This window comes from Piliocolobus tephrosceles, chromosome 4 (assembly GCF_002776525.5).
Source record: "Piliocolobus tephrosceles isolate RC106 chromosome 4, ASM277652v3, whole genome shotgun sequence".
In the NCBI taxonomy this organism is placed as follows: domain Eukaryota; kingdom Metazoa; phylum Chordata; class Mammalia; order Primates; family Cercopithecidae; genus Piliocolobus; species Piliocolobus tephrosceles.
The window spans coordinates 209,881-230,105 of NC_045437.1; the positions used below are offsets into that span (position 1 = coordinate 209,881).

The 20,225-nt window shown below is 51.5% G+C and overlaps 1 protein-coding gene across 4 annotated transcripts; it reads left to right on the plus strand.

The window, feature by feature from the left end:
* Positions 1-8,259: 8,259 nt before the first annotated feature.
* Positions 8,260-18,434, plus strand: PDCD6 (programmed cell death 6). 4 transcript variants are annotated; one of them, XM_023194577.1, is made up of 4 exons: positions 8,260-8,331; positions 10,528-10,680; positions 14,741-14,850; positions 17,875-18,434. In XM_023194577.1, the coding sequence occupies exons 2-4, from the start codon at positions 10,530-10,532 to the stop codon at positions 17,971-17,973; spliced, it is 360 nt and encodes a 119-aa protein (XP_023050345.1). In that variant the 5' UTR covers positions 8,260-8,331; positions 10,528-10,529; the 3' UTR covers positions 17,974-18,434. The 4 variants fall into 4 exon arrangements, with proteins under 4 accessions (XP_023050345.1, XP_023050342.1, XP_023050343.1 ...); XM_023194576.1 differs by having other exon boundaries at positions 8,261-8,331; positions 10,528-10,686; XM_023194574.1 differs by lacking the exon at positions 14,741-14,850 and having other exon boundaries at positions 10,528-10,686.
* The last annotated feature ends 1,791 nt before the right edge of the window (positions 18,435-20,225 follow it).

A 20,225-nucleotide genomic window follows, 5' to 3' on the forward strand; every position in this document is an offset into this window, starting at 1 on the left:
CCCCTGATGGACCAGGACAGCGTCGGCACTAAGACACGCCCTGAAACTCACAGAAAGAGCGGACCAAGAAGACAGGAACTGCCTGGGGCACGGGGAGCTGCAAACACCCAAGATACTGTCAGAGACAGAAAAAGGTATGGCCATGGCTGACACAAAATGTCACTCAACATTTATCACAGGCCTAAATGGAGAACAGAACGCTATAAAACCATTAGATAAAAACATGGGAAAATTTGTATGGCCTGGGGTTAGGTGAAAAGTTCTTAGACACGACACCAAAGGCATGATTCATAGAAGATTGACAAATTAAATTTAGTCATAAAGTTAAAATTATAATTCTATAAAGCAATATAAAAATCTAAAGAGAAAGAAACACAAACTATGGTCTAGAAAAAATATTGGTGAATCAGACATCTCACAATGTACTGGCACGTAGAATATATGAAGAACCATCAAAACTTAACCATAAGGAAGTAAAAACCCCAGTATTAAAGAGAAGGCAAATATTTGAATGGAGCCCTCATCAAGGAAGGTATAAGGAGGGCATATTGCCCGAGAAAGAGGCTCAACATCATAGAGACGCTGGAGAAATGCCAGTCAACAGTACCTCTGCAAATCTATTAAAATGGCTAAAAACAGACAAAAACCACGGGCCAACCCAGCTTCTAGTGACGATGCAGAGGAACTGGGACCCTCATAAGCGGCAGTGGGAATGTGAGGGATCCCGCCATGCTGGAACGTGGTCCGGGAGTTTCTTATTGAGTTAAGCACATCCTTCCCACGTCATCCAGCAACCCCACTCCTGAAATTTCCCCCAAGAGAAAACTTAAACGTGCACACACAAACCTGCACTCAAGTGTTTAGGCCTCATTGCTTATTGCCAATAACTGGAAGAAAACAAAATGTCCATCAGCAGGAGAATGTGTGAACCAGTGCGGATGCTTCTGCATAGGGGCACCAACCAGTAGTGGAAACATGCACCCCAAATGCCCCAGGTCTCCCAGGCCACATGCCCGGGGAAGGAAGCTAGTTTCGGTGGGCACAGGCCGAAGGATGCCACCACATGGCACCTTGGAGAAGACAGTGCTACCGTGTCCGGGAGCAGGGCAGTGGTTTCAAGGGGCTATGGGTGGAGGGGCGAATGGAGGCGCTCTCTTGGGCAAAGGCTGAGCACCTGTACCTCACTGTGGGCTGCGGCTGAGAGGCTGTACAGCAAACACTGGCTTCAGTATATGCAGACTGAAGGAGGAAGGCGCCCACAAGTCAAAGACGGTGTCACCTCCATGAAACAAAAACATATTTTTAAAAAACTCCTAAAATTAAGAAAAAAACACAAAGTATTTCATAAGCGCGTTGGACTTTGAGTTGACACAATCTGCCTGGGAGCATGGAACAAACCACCGGCTTGGTGACCCCAGAGGGAGAGGGCGGAGGGTTTAGACCTCAACTGAAGGGCTCAGTACTTGGCTGTAGGAAATAACAGATTTCAAAAGCAACAGGGAGGAAATAATTTCTGCTGATGAGGTTGCATTTCCCCAGATAGCTGGCAGAGTAAATTAAAGCAATATAGTAAAAAAAATGCACATCTTGATGGAATCTCAGGATCACAAGGTTGTGTTGAAGGAGATTTGAACATGTCCAGGAAAGAAGACAAATGAGCTGAATCTTGCAGCTGCCCTGCAATGGGGGGAAGGGCCGGATGGCCGTGATTCTCCGTGACATTGCAGGAATTCTGGCTGGGTCCTCAGGAGCCTTTTTTTCTTGTCCACATTCACCTCCATGGGCTAGTGTGGGTACTTGGTGGTCATGACTGCACTCGGGGCCGGAGGCCTGCTGAGGCTGCTCTCCCTGTTCCCAAAATGCAGGGGTTTGTTCCAGATCCTACTGCTCAGCACACAGAAAGCCAGTCACTGAGACGATGGTTACTGCCAGTGAAGAAGGTGTGCATCAGGAGCTGTAGGCTAGGAGATGGGAGGTCAGCCTCAAATGCATCTTCCTGACTGACTGTATAGCAGGGAAGAAATGTGACTATGTGTAAGGAAAACAGGAATTAGGGAGAGAGAGGAAGAGGAGTTGGTCAGGAGGACGCAGGTGGCTGATCAGGCACTCATGATGGGTGAAGGGTTTGGTGTCTCACTGACCAATGCCGTGATCTGGTGAGTCTCTGTTCCTTCACACTACCTGGGAGGCCTGATGGTCAGTTTCCTGCGAAAGGAACTCAAATAAGACACATGTCACGTTCTCAAGTTTCAAGACCACAAGGATCCATTTCTGTGTTATTCAGAGAAACCACGAACATCAGTTCTCTGGGACAATCAGGTCAGTTCAACACCAGACCCGATCTGCCATGACGCCTGCTGCTCGGCCCTCAGATAAAGTCCAGAATCCAGTGTCCTCTCTCCAACCCCAGCCTGGTCCCACACCCAAACCTCCCCGCTACGCCCTGGGCCTCATTGCTCTCCCGCCGCAGAGGGGTCAGGGAGCTGCACATGCCCCGCATGCACCTGGGCATGTGGCGTATTTTAGATGCACCTGGTGTCACTGTTCGCACAAACTCGAGTGGGAAGAGATCCAAATGCTCGTTCACGGCAGATGGATGAGGACGTCTCAGCAAGGTCCTTCGGGGGAGTCAGCCAGTGCAAGGCAAGTGAGGGACCTCCGGAGACATGAATGGGTCTCAGACAGTGTGTGAGTGGACGAAGCGGCAAAAACACACACTGCTAGTTAATTCAGTTCTGTTGAGCTCAAAGTAGTCCACATCAAAAAGACTGGGGCTGCAGGAATTGAGTGTACAATCGCAAACCAGGCAAAGGAAGGAGGACCAGAGAGGCGAGGAGGATGCTTCCTTTAGGGGTGGAGAGAGTATGACCTGGCATTGCACATGGGTCGGGGGGTGGGGGGGCCCGTTGAGGCCCCTCTTTGCTTCTGAGAGTCTGTTTTCATGGACAGTCTTCTACTAAATGTACATGGCAGCTTTTCAGGGCCAGGGTCACCGGGATTCTTCTTTACACTTCCCCAGCCCAGGAGCCACCAGCTCCACCACCCCGTCCACATGGTTGAATCTCATCTCAGGCTCTCTGGAGCCCGATCCCCCACACACACCCTCCTGGTCTGGGCGTCTCACCTGCATCCGCACAAGTGCCTCGGAGAGGGTGGAGTGTGTGGTGCTGGAGGCTCAGCCTGCACTGTGTGGGGCAGTCGCAGGCCTCCGGGATGAATGAAGCATGAACGAATCCCGATCCTGTCATCCCCAGCAAAACGTTGTGTAAAAACCACACCAGGATTCGTATATGCCAGAGGGCTGAACTTTTGTGTGTTGAAGATAATTCATCTTCCTGAATCACTGCAGATCTACCACGGAATAAACATGGGGGAGAGTAAGCGCTGACCTAACAGAACCTCATGCTTCTTCCATTACCCTTTATTAAAGGACACTGACTTCGTAATTGTGTTTCTCTTGTAAACGAGACTCTCGTGGAAAAATCAGCTATGTAGGCGATAGTTTTGTATACCTTTAGATGAAATATCAATCCGATTATTTCAAGTGTAAAAGTGTTTCAGCTTTTTTGAGGTATAATTGCTACACAAAGAGCTGCACACATTTAATATGTGCACTTTGTTGAGGCTTGACCTGAGCAAACACCCATCACCAAATTAAGCAATCGAGGAATTCTGCACCTCCTGGAGGCTTCCTTGCACCTGTGTCCGTGGTGAGACCACAGCGCGAGATCTTCCCTCTCAGCCAATCGCAAACCGCCAGCAAGAAAAGACCACCAGGCCTCCTGGTGGACGCACAGCCTGAGATTTAATTGTTGATCTTTCTAACCTGGGGCTCACATTCTTCATTCAGAATATGGCAAGGATTGTAGAAGTCATCTAGAGTATCAGTAGTTTGAAGTCGTTTAATACAAAAAGTATAGAATATACCTTTTGTCACATAGCAATAGGGAAATGAAAAAAGAAAATCGGCTTATGTTCTTTAATGGCTAGGAAAATATTCTTAAAAAGATATCTCATGCTTAGGTGACTCTAACAAATGACAAATTTATTTCTTTACATAGATAAATAGAAGGTTAGAGCCATGTAAATAAATGAAGCCATTAAGGGTAGAGTCCCACAGATCACAGAACTGACCCAGCATCCAGCTCTGCTCACGATTTCAGGGAGTAATTTCCAGGGACAGGTCAAGCTGGAGAAGCGGGGGACCCTTGTAGCCCCACTGTCCTTCCTGCCCCATAGGGTCTCTGAGGGGTGCCTGGAACATTTCCTCTTGGGCTTTGAAGATCATTTCACTTAAACGCGACATTTTCCAGGTGCCATGGACCTGAGCCCAGAAACTTCACCCGCGACAGTGGCTCCCCAGGAGTGAGCACCAGGCACTGTCAGGGGTTCTCTCCCAGCACATTTACAATGACTTGATGGGTTCTTCTTCCTTCAGGAGCAATCCCAGTGGGCAGAAGGAGGGGACGGGAGGCCTGGCAAATGCTCCTCCCCAGCTCCGTTCCAAGCTCCATGGGGCTCTGTCAGGCTCCAGGTGACAAGCAGATGAGGGATTAGGGTTCCTCCCTGGCCTCGCTGCTCTCAGGCCCTCATGGCACCCTCCCCACCCCCGTGCGGCCGGCGGACCCTGCTCCCACCCAGCTGTTCTCAGGACTCTCATCTTTCCAGGACGACGCCCTACCTGGAGCACCCATTCCTGTGGCACCCCCAGTCCTGCACTGCAGCATTCACCCTGTCACCTCCATGGTGAGACCATCCTGGAACCGTGATCAGTCCATCGGTTTCATCCACTGTTCTCCTAGCCCGTGTTCTGTGCTTGTTTCTTGTTCCCAAAACATCTTGGAATTACAATAAATTAACTTTTTTCAAGTCTCTGTGCTTCTGAAGTAGGTTTGGCTTAATATAACATTGATGTATTTTTAAGGGGCATTTTTAAAGCTGTACTTTGAGAAATAATTCTTACATTCTTTTGAAGGTTTTTCTTTCTTTAAGATGGAATCTCACTCTGTCACCCAGGCTGGAGTGCAATGGCGCGATCTTGGCTCGCTGCAACCTCCACCTCCCAGGTTCAAGCGATTCTGCTGCCTCAGCCTCCTGAGTAGCTGAGAATTACAGGTGCGCGCCACCATGCCCAGCTAATTGTTGTAATTTTGGTAGAGATGGGGTTTCACCATGTTGGTCAAGCTAGTCTCGAACTCCTGACCTCATGATCTGCCCGCCTTAGCCTCCCAAAGTGCTGCGATTACAGGTGTAAGCCACCATGTCCGGCCGGTATTTTTTTTTTTTTTTTTAATCAAATACAGTTGAGGCTCTCTTGGAGATCCCATATTAAAAAGAACTGAGACAAATCAGACCTCAGAAGCAAGACAGTGCCCTGTGAAGCACATGTCTAGTCCCATCACTGTCCTTCCCTCATGTGGGCCCAGGGATGTGGGTGATGGTATTTGTTGCCCCAGTGATGGAGCAGATTTGATCTGCCTATGTGGGAAGGGGTTAACTCAACAGGCCTGGATTGCTCAGACCCTGCACGTTCCCAGGAAGGGCCCTTGGCTGCCTCCTGGGAACTGAGCTCTTGCAGTGTTCTGGCTGATGAGAGACACTTGAGCCATGTTGCACTTCTTTATCTGGGTAGTTGACCAACAAGGTGATGGATGGCAAACACCTGCTTTCCCTGTGGGTGGCTGGAACTTCCCTGACTGACCCCCAGGTTCAGGAGAGCCTCCCTGGTCCGCACACGGCACTAGCTGTCCCAGCTCCTTGCTGGAGGAATCCGGTGCACCGTGTGACTCCGCTGGGAGGGGCTCTGGAAGCGCCTGGCTTCCCCAGCAGCCCTTTCCCCTGGCTGGTTTCGTCTGTACCCTTTCAAGTTGGAGGGTGGTCTCAGGGACCCCCATGCAGTCTTTCATGCTTGCTTTCACCAGAAACTCACCTTGACAGGGCTTCAGGGGAAGGGTTGGGATTTGGTGACAAATGACTCCATCGCCTTGGGCCAAGCACAACATCTACTTAGGTTTTCAGGCGGATGCCCAGGTATGTCTAGCACCTAATGTAACTGAGGCATGAAATGTCTGTGCACCACGATGCTTCAGCTTGTTACGGGCAGTTAGGCCTTGTGGTTGTTCTCTCTTGGTTTCTGTGGAGAAGCCAGACCCCGCTGTGGTTGGCAAGGAAGGCGAGTGGAGACAGCAGGAGTGTCCCATCCCTCAGCAGCCCTTTCTAGTGGAGCGGCTGCCTCTCTCTGATCCTTGATTCATCCCAGGGCAACCTCTGCTCTCCTGGGCAGTCCTTAGAATACTCCAGAAGACCCCAGTACAGCTGCCCGGTTCCTCCTGGACCCCAGCTCTCAGGAATGCACCATTTCTGCACTCTCCATGTGCCCATCCACACGGCACCTGAGCTTCCCTATGCCTGGGCTGCAGGGTTAACATCTTGCTTGTTTTAACCTGTGTTGCTTTGGTTTAAAACTTGTTTGGCCGTGTTATTGCTGAGATGGCTCAGAGAAGCTTCTACTTACGATCAGGACACCTCACAGTGCAGCCTTCACTTGAGGACTTAGGTCTCATCCAGGTCCACACAGTCCAGGACCCCGGACGCAGAAGACAGAGGAGAAGAAGCTCGTGGCACGAAGACAGAGGATTGATTGCCCAGGAGGCTTCCAGGCTCCTGGGGCTTCTTGTCAGCGCTGGGTCAGAGCAGGTCACCCTTGTGTGCAGACACTAGGTTCCTGTACACAGCGGTGAAGAATGGAGGAAGACCAGATGATTTGGGTGAGGCAGGGATGCTCCTTGGTGTTTAGAGTTTTCCTCTTTCTTTGCCTTGTGGATTCTCTGTAGCTTATCTTTGTTTTTTGTAATACTAGTTTCCAGTAATTCTGACCTTTCCGAATACCTCTCTATACATATGCCTGCCTACTCTCCCTCCAGCTACCTGTAAAGCCTACAGAAACGTATTCCTGCAGATTATCACTCTATTCAGCTTAACAGACGCTCGTGGAGTGTTGCTGTGTGTGTGCCACGGGTTCAGGGTTCAGGTGCACCTGCCTTTGTGGGAAGAGCACAGCTTCCCTGCATAACTGCTGGAGGGTGGGATCTTCCCAAGGGGAAGTTGGGAGGTGCTCAGGCAGAGTAAATGGATTTAACTTCTGGGCTGGGAGAATATGGTACCCCTGTGGAAGGCTCCCTGAGGAAGGAAAGGAAGGAGCTGGAGGGAGGGTGTGTGTGTCTTAGGAGGGGACGCACTTCAGGTGAGAGCGGGCATGGCACTAGGAGGAGCCCCATGAGCCCAGAGTGATGACTCGTAGAGGCCTAAGGGACTGTGCCAGCAGACCCCATCGCCCGTGCTCCACCAGGAGCCTGACATTGTTCTCTGAGATCAGGGGCTGTCTCTGTGTGCTGCCCAGGACTGTGGCAATTTTGTGTATAAAAAAAAAATGTGTGTCTAATACAGATGGGGTATGAGGAGAGCCACTGGTCTTTCCTGACATTAACAATATGTTTTTAGTTCATTTTCAGTGAGTATGGAAGTTATTGAAGGTACAGATCACTCTGAAAATAGGCTCTTGTGTGTGAAGGTCATCAGTGAATCTTCACCCTCATAGTTGGCAAATGGTTGTGAGCGCTTAAGGGTATCAGATTCTACAATGAATCCAAGGATAGCACAGCCTTCCTGTTTAGTTTCAAGGAAAATCGTATAAAGCCCAGACTGTAATTTGTCAGGAATGTGTGCAGTGTGGTGATGGATGTTTTCACCGTGCTTTGGGATGATTGCTGAGAGAGAACGGAAGGAGGGGTCTGGTACTTGCACCTTTCGGTAGAATTAGTGTGAATGCCACAGCGACCGAGCTGTGCTCAGGTGTCTGCCGGCAGTGGTGGCCTTGACGATGGATTTTCTGAAATGGGAATTTGTGAAGTTCTCTAACAAAAGTAAGTGCGAACTTCTTAACTTGGCTGGTGGCTGCATCCTTGAAAAATTCCGTGTGTAAAATGATACAGAACCATTTCTCGGTTATCTGTTAAATAAGAGTGCGCGTCCAGCCACGATGACTGTGGACGGCCATGGAGGTCTGGCAGGCCACGGAGGACTCCCACACTCAGCAGGGTGTGACCCCACCAGGCAGTGCTTTGGCTCCTCCCAGGAGTCATGGCAGCTGACACGTCACCTGGAGTGTCTAGAAAACCACTACCCTAGAGCCCCTACTGCCTTTCCGGGGGCCTCCAGCTATAGATCAGGAACTCAGTGTCCCAGAAAGATTTTCCTTTTACTTTAACTCCTGTTGTTTGTTTTCAGGCACGTGGACTCCCTTTAATCCAGTGACTGTCAGATCGATCATATGTAAGTATCGGCAGACGGACCTGCTTGGGTACCCGCTTGTGTTTCCTTTGTCTGTGGGTCCGTATCACTTTCCTCCCTTCTGGAATTCCACTTAGATGAGCGTGGGCCCTTTCATCCCTCTCCCCCCGTCTCTACCTTTTCATGTCTCTCCGTGTATGTTTGCTTTATTCTCTATTCTGATTATTGTTAATGTACTGTTTAACCTGTCCTTTCAGTTTCTAATTCTAAAGATGACATATATTTAAAATTCTAAATTATTAGTTACTTTCACATCTTATCTGGGTGTTTTTGATAGACATTGCTTATTTATTTTTGTGATTCCATCCTTTATTCAAATATTTCATATGATAGTCTTCAGTTTTAAGAACATGTTTTTATTGAAAAGTGCTAGATATTTGTGGTGTGGAGCTACTTGACAGTGTGTTTGAAGTCCTTGGGAGGGTGGTCTACAGCTGATTGTTTTTCCTGCTCAAGTCCACACAGAGTAACCAACTTCCTTGATGTTTCTGTAATTTTTGTTTGTTTTGTGGGTCCATGTGTAGCCTTAATGTGAGGGTCTGCATCATTTCTTTGGGTCCAGGGTCTCCCCAGCTGTACAGGTAGCCGGCTTTTGCTTGTTTCTTTTAAGAGACAGGGTCTCCCTGTGTTGCCCAGGCCTGGTCTGGAATTCCTGGGCTCAAGCAATCGTCCTGCCTCAGCCTCCCAAAGAGTGGGGATTACAGGTGTGCACCCCCATGCCCAGACGGTAGCTGGGGTGGAAGCTGCAGCTCCAGGGGCAGGCAGGTGTTCAGGAGAGTCATGTTTCCATCCCTGCCCCACTTGATTTCTGGAAGGTTCCTTTGTTGGGAGGTGCAGCCCTCTTTACGCCTTTTTAATATGGAATCCCAGGTTCAGTTCTGCCTCACAGGGACCACGGCAATGTGTCTCGAGGTTTCCCAGAGCAGCCTGGGGCTCGTTCCTTCATCTCCCATCCATGCACACGTTTTAGTCTTGTGAGGATTCCCTGAGTTCCTTGCGAAGCCCATGTGTGGTAAGGTGTCTGAGTCCTAGTGCTGGTGTAGCTGGGGGGTTTTTCCAGATGGTTGTGCCATGCTGGTCATGCAGATGTCGCCACGTCACACTGATGGAAGGAGAGAAAACTTGGAAGCATAGTAGTGGCAGCCTTTAGTGCTAGAAAAGGTGTTGATAGATGGGGAGCTACCTCTCCCTCAGAGAGGAAGGGCCTGGGAGCCACTCCTCTACGGAACCCTCACCCTGGTGTGCAGCTCACCCAGCACCCTTCCCTGCTGGTGTCTGGTGCACAGTGGGTCCTGCACGCACCAGCATCGTCCACACACACCATGCACGTCGTGGAACGGTCTTGTGAAAAACAGCCCCTGGTTGCACACAGGGTTGTGGACTGTTGGGAGGAAGCATTGATGCTGTTTCTCACATGATTTTTTATCTTGTGGATTTTCATTCAATTGTAACATATTTCCAGTCAAACCAGGAGTAGTCGTATTGCAGTCCTATATTAACCTCTGTTCTTGAAAAGAGACCACGTGATTTATCGTTTTCTCTGCGGCAGTAATTCAGATTGAATTTTTCTATGGTTTTTAACCATATTGTGACTACATGTAAAGGTAGTTGTAGATTCTTTTGTATTTGGACCTGGAGTTAGACTGAAAGCAAATAGGATGTAGGCGAGGGTCTGTTTCTAATTAAAGCAGATTTTCCTGACAGGGCTGTTCCGAGCCTCCACCAGTGCCATGGGTCCTGGAGGGTTGGAGGGTCAGCTCTGGAAATTAGATTCGTGTTCTAGGCCGAGACCCAGGAGCCAGAGGAGCTGGGGCCACTCACCCTCCGTGCGCCTTGAAAGCTGAGTGTGAAGCTCTGATCTTCTTTCCGTCCTGGCTGCGGCCGGATTTCCTCGTATATCCCATTGCACGGCCTGCCTCACAGCTGCAAGCACACCTTCTCATGGGACTTAGGGGGCCAGGGCTGGGGGACAGTCCCTCACACCCCCACCCAGGGCGAACGTGACAAGACTTTTAGGGATTTCGCCCCTATTCACAGACAGGCATGCATTGCCCAGCCCCTGGTTCGTGATCAGCAGTGGGGCCCCGCCAGGCTCTGAGGGCTGAGGTCTGCTGGGAAGCCTCGAGTGAGTTTGCTGCGACTGATCTTTTGTTGCTTGACTGTTCCTCTCTGTCTCAGCCATGTTTGACCGTGAGAACAAGGCCGGCGTGAACTTCGGCGAGTTCACGGGTGTGTGGAAGTACATCACAGACTGGCAGAACGTCTTCCGCACGTACGACCGGGACAACTCTGGGATGATCGACAAGAACGAGCTGAAGCAGGCCCTTTCAGGTTTCGGTAACTCACTCATCCTGGCTTGTGTAGCGTGTTTCATTTTGGAACCTAGCAGCCGTTGAAGTTTTTTAAACCTTGTTGAACTTCACTGATTGTCTAACCAGGCTGTGTAAAGTTTTTGTTGACATCATGCAGGTTCATATTTGATATTGCTCATGTCGGAAGGTGATCCTTGACACGGATACGTTTATGCAGTTTTATATCCAAAATGAGATAAGGGCTATGCAAGCCGTTCATCTTTTGTGAAGTGGAATGATGTTACGAGCAAAACTGAGAATGTGGCTTTTGAAATCATTTAAAAGTGGATCCGTGAAAATACCGTGGGGCAGGGCAGCTTATATTTCATGATAGATCAAAGCATGCTGAAAAGGTGACAGTCAACCTAAGAAACAGCTGTCAGTCACCAGGTCCAAACCGTGCACCTCAGAAGGGGCGTTAGGCAGAATGCGTGCCCATTCTCAAATGTGCTTGGCGACTCGGCGTGTGTGTGCGCACACGTGTGCCGTGCACCTCAGAACAGCATCAGAGAGGCGGAGCACGTGATTATTCTCAAGTGTGTTCCGCAGATGCGTACTGTGTGCTTGTGTGTGCTCAACGCATGTGCACGCACGTGTGACAGTGTGCCGTGGGTCTAGGAGTGTTTACAGGGCCTGTCCAGAGTGCGTCCATAGGGCCTGTCCACGGGGCTTCCTGTGCTAGCCTCAGGTCTGAGAGGAAGCAGGGGTTTTATTTACAGAGGAACAACGGACATGTTTGGGGCCAGCCTGAGGCTCTTGGTGGCTGCACCGAGATTCTAATCCAGGCAGATTTCATCTGGCCCCTGGTATGAAGCCGCTTCCGTGATTTACTTAAAGGGCTCCTTAGAAACAGTGAGGAAAATTCGATTCTGTTTGAGTACCTCTGAGATAACTGGAGTCTCAACTTACCTGAGCAGGCCGCCTCGCCTCGTGTTTCCTCCCAGCATGCACTTCATGGCTGCCTTTCTTTCTCTTTTCTTTCTCACCTTACAAGCTTGTCCACAGAGCTGGCTATGGACACTGGGTCTCAAGAAGCAGTTCTGAGCTGACCAGCTGCGAGCCAGGTTGGGCTGGATGGCTCTGAATTGGCACTTGGAATGCAGCTGACCTTGCTATGTCCTTGGGTGGGGGAAGTGGAGGGAACCCTGGCCAGCCCCTCTTCCCTGGGGCAGGTATGGAAGGGCTGGGAGGAAAGGATGCCACCCTCCACAGAGCGCAGTCCTGGGGCCAGGGAGGCCAGTGCTGCCAAGTACGGCCAGGGCCACATGGACTTCAGGACCAGCCTGGAGTTATTTTCAGACAAGCGACCTCTGGTGCCACAGACATCTTTTCCTAACCTTGTCAGGCCCCGGAGCTCCCTTTGCCTCGTGCCGGTGAGCACCGGTCCTCAGAATGCACAGTGAAAGTTGCTACGGACAGTGCTCCCTGCTCTCTGAGGCCCTCTTCGTCCTGGTCTGGCTAAGGACTTCCCAGAAAACTGTGCTTAGCTGTGGTGGGAGGCACGGCTGGTCACACAACCTTCCTCGTGCCCCGGAGCAGGCAGGCCTCCTTGTGTTGCGCAGTGGCAGAACCCTTCCTGACTTCCAGGCTTTTCCTGGGGTGCAGTATCCCATCGCAGCGTTTTCTCTGGTTACCCTAGCAAGTTTCCTTCTGCGTTTGATTCTTGATGTCCCGGGCCATCTCCCACATCTTCCGTGGAAAGGGGCATTGTCATCCTTTTTGTATTTTGATTATTTCAAAAGATTTCCTATAATAATTGTTAGGAAGTTGGCCCCAGAAGCAAAAATTCTTCTTTTGTCTTGGCCCTTACGAACAAGTGTTCTGCTCTCAGATGAAGCAGGGAGGCTGCACTTGAGCTCAGTGGCCGGCACGAGGGAATCACCAGGGTGGTGAAGCCTGCGAGATTTCTCCCCAGATGTCTCTGATGGGGCCATGTGGTGGATTTTATAATCCACCCATTCGTTTTTTTAAGCCTTTGTTGTTAACATCAACTGTGTGCCACGCTCAGAGACCGGAAGTGAAAAGGTGAGGAAGGCGTCCTCACATTCAGGCACCCATCACCCGGCACCGGGCCGGCTGACTCAGCACGTGCTGTTCGGTTGCCGTAAACAGCCAGTGAGATTCTCCCCTCTGGTGGGCAGTGGGTGTCTGAGAAAGGCAGTTGGGCGGAGAACAGTTCCTCCACTGTGGCCCTTTGCCACTGTACCAGGCCCTCCCGAGCTGGGGAGAGCCCCAGGGAGCCTCATCCTGTTGAGTGGGGGCAGCTTGTTTTTCCTTGGAGGTGGAATGGATGAGATTTCCAAGGAGGTCATGGCTCTGCTTGGCTCGTTCACAACATTTCAGAGAGTCCGAAAGAGGAGAATGACCTTGGAAACGGGTGTGTCGGGGGCGGGCCCAAGGGTGCTGGTCGTCTCACATGGGCTGACTTTCATTAACAGAAACTCAGAAGCAGTTGCGGTTGGGTTTTGGCTTCTCAAATAAACATTCTTCTTGTAGTTCGTTTGTTCCTCTCTCATTTTACTAGTCTGACTTTGCCTTAGTTTTCCCTTCACTGTTACTGATGACCAAGGATGCTGGAAGTTAATTCCAGAGGCAGCAGGGTTGCTCCTGATGTCTGTGCAGACTGGAATTCCTGTGCCTCTGTCAGCATCTCTGCTGTCCTTCCCCAGCCTTGGCAGGAGACCAGTAATGACCTCTGTCCCCTGTGCACCCCAGTGATGGCCTCTGTCCCCCTTGAACCCCAGTGATGGCCTCTGTCACCCATGTACACCAGTGATGGCCTCTGTGCCCTGTGCATTCCCAGACAGGAGTGTCCCTGTGGCCGTGTCCCAGGCTCTGTTCTCAGCAGGCCGGGCTCAGCCCCGGTACAGGGGCAGGGAGTGGGGAGGTGGGAATAGTAGGGACCAGAAGAAGTGGCAGCTGTTCACAACTCTGCCATCTCTTTCTGAATGTAACGGGAGGTCCTGTCTTCTCAGCTTGCAGGGAAGGAGGGTCCAAAGCAACTCCGCTGTTGCACGTTTAGGGACCCCTGAACTTAAATGGCAGAACGCCCTGATCACTCTGGAAGGCACTGTGTTCATGTGTGTGTGCTTGACTCTTTATCTGTGAAGTGGCTGTTTGTGCAGGTGATTAACTGTGAGATTCAGACAGTAGGTGCACACATCGCTGCAGAGATTCCAGCAGGACTGAAAACCAGTAAAAACAGATCGGCACCTGGATCTTGCCTCCTGAGTCAGTAAGGGTGCCGCAGTCACGAAGGCAGTGGGATTTCGAGGGAGGGAAGGGAAGGAGGCAAGCGGGGCATGCTCTCCAAAGTGCCCGAACACCTCTGCTGCCTCCACACGTCTTCAGAGCCCTCTTCCTGTGGGAGGCCTTTTTCAGGACAGGCTTGGTGAACTGGAAACGAAATCCTAGCCCTTGGTGGCCCTGCAGTGACTTGGACCTTTCTGAGGTCACCCTGCCACTGTGCCCATCAGTCCCTCATGGCAGGTGGGGCACATCCCCCAGACACTCCCATTTCTTGACATTGACACTTTGTATAACTGGAAACCTGTGAAATTTTAGTTTTCAAAGCATTGTCTGGTGACAAGCAACCCAGGGCAGCGAATCATTCAGAATTTTCTTATCAAGGTTAATAAACATAATAAAATCAATAAGGACTTTGAAAGTAACTCCACTGGGTTCATGAAACCGAGTGTGGCCGTCCTATGGGGTGGTGGTTGGTGAGTGCTTCCCTGGGGTGAGTAGTTAATTCACGAGAGTGACTAATGGCAACGTCCCACCCGCTCCTCCTTCCAGGGTTATGGTCTCCAGGGGTCGCTCCATGCACTGCAGATGTGGGCTCATTACAGAACGACGTATTCGGGAAGCGTCTCAGTTCTGAGTGCCTTTGAGTGAATTTGCACTTCCGTTCGCACCCAGCCTTGCATCGTGTGTGTTAGAGGCTGTGGGCCTTGGGAGGGAGGGGTGGGCGTTGGCACATACCTCCTGTCTCTCCCAGCCCTCTCTGACTCCGACTTTCACGACTTTCACTCTTCAAGGCTACCGGCTCTCTGACCAGTTCCACGACATCCTCATTCGAAAGTTCGACAGGCAGGGCCGGGGGCAGATCGCCTTCGATGACTTCATCCAGGGCTGCATCGTCCTGCAGGTGACGGAGTGGCTTCGCCTGGGTTTGTTGTGGTAGTGGGAGGGGTTTGCTTGCCAGCGTGATGCACCTGACCTTCAATCCAAGGAGTCAGGCGTATGTAGAATTAGTTTTTGGAGCTTATAAGAGTGAGTCTCATCTTTGGAGAAGTAGCTGGTTAGTGGAAGTGTAGACAAACATGTTTTCCTCCCCTTGGAAATGGCATAGAGCAGCCTATCTGGAAGACGCTATTTTTGCAGTATCCGGTGGGTTAGTTACACGTATGTTCTGGTGTTTTTTTTTTTTTTTTTTAAGACCGAGTCTCGCTCTGTCACCCAGGCTAGAGTGCAGTGGCGCGATCCCAGCTCACTCTCACCTCTGCCTCCCGGGTTCAAGCGATTCTCCTGCCTCAGCCTCCCCAGTAGCTGGGATTACAGGTGACACCCAGCTAATTTTTGTATTTTTAGTAGAGATGGGGTTTCGCCATGTTGGCCAGGCTGATCTCAAACTCCTGACCTCAAGTAATCCGCCCGCCTTAGCCTCCCAAAGTGCTAGGATTACACGCATGAGCCCCTGTGCCTGGCCAACGATGGTGTATTTTCTGCAAAAACTTTTATTCTGAGAAAATGGGCACGTTTTCTGTTGTGGTCATCACTGTGTCCTGCCGTCTTTGTGTGTGAGGTCAGCTGTGGAGCCTGTGGGCACTCGGGCTGCCCTCGGTGGGGTCTCTGAGCTCTTCCTGTGCACACCAGTGTCTGCAGGAGCTTGTAATGCAGCCTGACCTGCAAGGCAAGCTCTTTGGTGACGTCTCTCCTGCTGGGCTGTCTTTGAGACCCACGGAGATGGAGAGCAGGGCTCAGGGGACCCGCCTGGAAGCTCCACACAGACCCCTGCTGCTGTGTGCAGGTGGAGATCCCGGTCTCTACCCAGATTCCTCAAGGTCCTGCCTTGGTGGCCTCGCAATTCCGTGAGAGATAGGAACAGCATGGGGTTTTTAGAAATAATGGGGAAATTTGGAAAACGTTCCCAAATTGTTAATTCTATGTAACAATTAAAATGCTAGATCTGTAAAAGTGAGTTTCCTCTGATTTATGGATCCATCAGTCCCTGCTCTTCAGGGATTTGTTGGAGAACAAGGTCTGTGAACATGGAAGCCCCAAAACTCTACAGTGGGGGAGCCTTTCCTGCCCTTGCCTCTTGGGGTTCCTGCCACGTTGGATGACATTTTTACAATGTTCTCTGAACACTTTCAAAAAAGTGTAGGCTGGGCCTGGTGTCACATGCCTGTAGTCCCAGCTACTCAGGAGGCTGAGGCAGGAGAATCACTTGACCCTAAGAGGTGAAGGTTGCAGTGAGCCAAGATCACACCACTGCACTCCAGCCTGGGTGACAGAGCCAGACACTGTCTCAAAAAAAGGAAAAGATGCAGTGTAAAATCTCGTTATGTACCGTGACTGAATTGCTGTAGGATTCAGATCTTCATTTGAGACTATGTTCTATAAGTTAACGTTGATCTTGTGTGAGCTTTAGGTAGCTGGAGTAACACTGGCGGCCTCACAGTGACCTCTCCAGCGCCTTCCAAGGCACATCCGCAGCAAGCGTAGCTCCTCCTGGGGGGTGCTGCCTCCCCAAGGCCTGGCTCCAGACCGCGTGGGGAGGACCTGACAGCCAGTTCCCATGCTGTCCCCACCCTTGGAGAGTGACCCTAAACACTAGACAGATGGGGAATGGGAAAGAAAAGAAAGCTGCAGACCATAAGTTAAAATTCCCTCAAAAACGTTTTGATTCATCTGCTTCTTCCAAAAGGATAAAGGCTTTTCAAAAATTATTTTTTAACAAATAATATGAACACTTTTAGAAACCCTAGAAAAACACAAAGTATTCAAAATAGAAAGAAAGAAAAATTACCCATTATTCTTTAAGACAGCATTATCCATTGCAGGTGTTTTTGGAGTTTGGTGAGGCCGTAGCTGCTGCCAAGTCCAGGAGCCTGTGGCGTTCCTGCAGGGTTGTGTTTTTTTTTTTTTCCTTTGAGATGGAGTCTCGCTCTGTCACTCCAGCTGGAATGTGGTGGTGTAAACACAGCCCACTGCAGCCTCGACCCCAAGTCTCAAGCGATCCTTCCGCCTTGGTGTCCTGAGTAGCTGGGATCACAGGCGAGAGTCACCACACCCTGTCCACGTTCTGATATGCGAGGACTGCTGTTTTCTTCCCTTGTCACATTTTCTTCTTCCTTCTTTCTTCTTCTTTCTTCTTTCTTCTTCTTCTTTCTTCTTCATTCTTCTTTCTTCTTCTTTCTTATTTTTCTTTCTTCTTCTTTCTTCTTCTTCTCTTTTTTTTTTTTTTGAGAGACCCTTGCTGTCTATCACCCAGGCCTGAGTGTGGTGATGTGAACACGGCTCACTGCAGCCTCAACCCCCAGGCTCAAGCGATCCTCACGCCTTGGCCTCCCAGAGTGCTGGGATCACAGACTAGAGTCACCATGCTGTCCTGAATCTTCATATTTTACAGCTGCCCCAAGTCCATCATCTAGAAGTGGCACTTACTTAACCATCCCTGTTAGGAGGGTGTAGGCGGTCACCCTGTCTCTGCCGCTGACCTGGCCTGGACCCTCGGCTGTCAGGGAGGGGTGGGCGGGGCTGAAGGAGCCTGAAGCCCTCATGATGTCACAAGATCCCCCGCTGTGTCCTGAGCTCCACATGGCCCAGGTGGCCCCACAGCAGGCGAGCCACTGGGTGGAGGGCCTCCACGGGACAGTCTTCAGGGGCGAAGGAAGGGCCCAGGCCCCCAGGAGACTCAGGAGACCAGGGCCTGGGATCAGGGGCTCGGTCAGGGGCTCAGCCAGGGCTGGACGTAGTGGAGCCAGCCCTGCAGCCCTGTGTTCTTCCCACTCCCACTGTCCGTGTGAGCAGCCGCTGCCTCCCTGTGCTGGGCGCCATCAGGAGGGGGGACGTGTGCGCTTCTGAAACTGGGCTCCTAATGCCTTTGTCCCAGTGCACCTTGCTCCTCTGTTTACTCTCGAGATTTAAATGCCTGTTTTCTCCCCAGAGGTTGACGGATATATTCAGACGTTACGACACGGATCAGGATGGCTGGATTCAGGTGTCGTACGAACAGTACCTGTCGATGGTCTTCAGTATCGTATGACCCTGGCGTCTCGTGAAGAGCAGCACGACATGGCAAGAGTCGAAACGCCAAAGTTCCTGCCTGTGAGGGAATGGAGCCCAGATGCAGTTAGATGCTGTTCTTCCTTTAGATTTTACCATGTGGGGACCCAGCTGTACATATGTGGATAAGGTGATTAATGTTTTCCAACTGTAATAGTAGCTGCATCATTATGATGCAGACATTGGATTTGGTGACTGTCTCATTGTGCCATGAGGTAAATGTAATAATGTTTGAGGCATTCTGCTTGCAAAAAAATCTATCATGTGCTTTTCTAGATGTCTCTGGTTCTATAGTGGAAATGCTTTTATTAGCCAGTATGAATTTTAAAATAATATGGAACTTGCACAAAAGGCTTTTCATGTGCCTTACTTTTTTAAAAAGGAGTTTATTGTATTCATTGGTATGTGTGATGTAAGCAATAAAGGGAATGTTAGACCTGTGGTCCGCCTTCAGCTTTTCAAATCAAACAGGTCCAAGAACCAGGCCCCGGGCCCTGGTCCTACAGACAGTCACTGCGTCAGATGTGCTGGCTCGTCTGGGACCTCCCAGGGTCCTGGGCACCTTCTGGGACATTGTCCAGCCCAGCGTGCACAGCTCTGCTTGTGAAAAGCCAGAGGGACTCTCACCCTCTGTTCAAGAGGCTAAATTTCATAAAACTGCTCTGTTTGGATAAAGAAATCCAATTTGGTGTAGCAGGTTGTGCATTTCCATCATTAATGATTTAGCCACGCTGTCTCCGCACGTGGCCTGCAGCACGTGGCCACCCAGTGCATCCCCCTGCTCACCTCAGTCCACTGCCAGTGCTGCCCGGCCCCCTCCCTGCCTCCCTGTGCAGTGCCGGCCCCCTGGGTTGACACTCCTGAGCCCCAGCCTCATTCTCTGGACGCTTCCCTTCCACAGTGATGCGTCTGGTTTCGGGGCTGCAGCCTCTGCTCTCAGAACACCGCCCTCGATGCTGCTCGTTCCACACAGTTCTGCACGTCTTTTCTCTGTTTTGGTCTCTTGGGATCTGCTACCTGCTCAAATCCCTGCTTGGTGTGTTGAGGGGTGAGGGGCAGGGGGCGTGGATTCCTGGAAAAAGCCCCCAGTCTCTTAACGCTGGGCAGGTGTGTGCCGTGTGTGTGGAGGGGTCGGGGGGGCTGGGCTGCATCTGTGCTCCAGATGAGATCTCCCCAACTGCCCACCTGCACTTGGCCTGGGGCCTCTGGATACAGATCCCTCTGCAGCAGGCGCTCCCGGCTCCCTGGGGATGGGAGGAGGAGGGATGTGGGCTTGGGGGTCTGGCTGCTCCCTCTGGCTACACTGCCAATCTGTGCTGGCCCCTTCTTAGGTGCCCAGGCCCCATGTGGCCCCCGGATTGGTGTGGGGCCTACACTGCGCTGTCCTCGTCTGCTCCTAGTTGGCTACTCTGCCGGTCGCACCACGGGCCAGCCTGTGGGGGGTCCTTGCCCACAGCCGTCTGTGCTGCCTGTGGCCCTGTGGTCTGTCCTGTGGTCCTGGCTGGTGTGTGTGTCCCCCGGCAGCACCTGCAGCCTCGCTCCCTGCATCCCCTTGCAACCCCCACCCCTCGTGCTGGCACGTGGCCTCCCCTAGAACCTGAAGCCAGAGCTTGTGTGGAAGAACTGGGTGGGGTATTCAGATTTCAGATTTGGGTTCTGGTGGGTGTCCCTGATAAGAAACTGGGGATCTGTTGGCCTGTGCTGGCCACGGGTGGGGCCTGGCACCGTGGGTTTCCCATCTGTGGTGCCCATGGTTAGTGGATTAGAACATCACTGGACAGGAGGCCCGGGTGTGGCAGGGTCAGGTCCAAGGTATGTGGGGCTGGGACTGACCTTGTGACCTCAGTCACGGGGATCCCAGGGCAGTCTCTGAGGATCCCCAGCCATCCACGCCGGGTGCCTCGCTAGACCTTGACACTCCCATGACTCTGCAGCAGATGACCCCAAGCTCCACTCCATGAGGTCAGCTGCCTTGCCCAGGCCCCAGGCTCCCAATTCCATGAAGTCTTCCTCACCCAGGCCAGGTGCCCAGCAGCTTCTCCCTCGCCTCACGGGCACCTGGACTCAGTGTCCAGTAGCTGCACCCACCCCACCCCGGGAGCTGCCCTCCTTCTTCAGCCTCAGGCCTGTGAGGTCTCTGTGCTTGGGGTGAGGGCAGCTGCTGCGGCCACCTTGCAGCCCTCCCAGCCACATCTCCAGGCCCTTGCCCGTGCTGTCTCCCTTTGCAGTGAA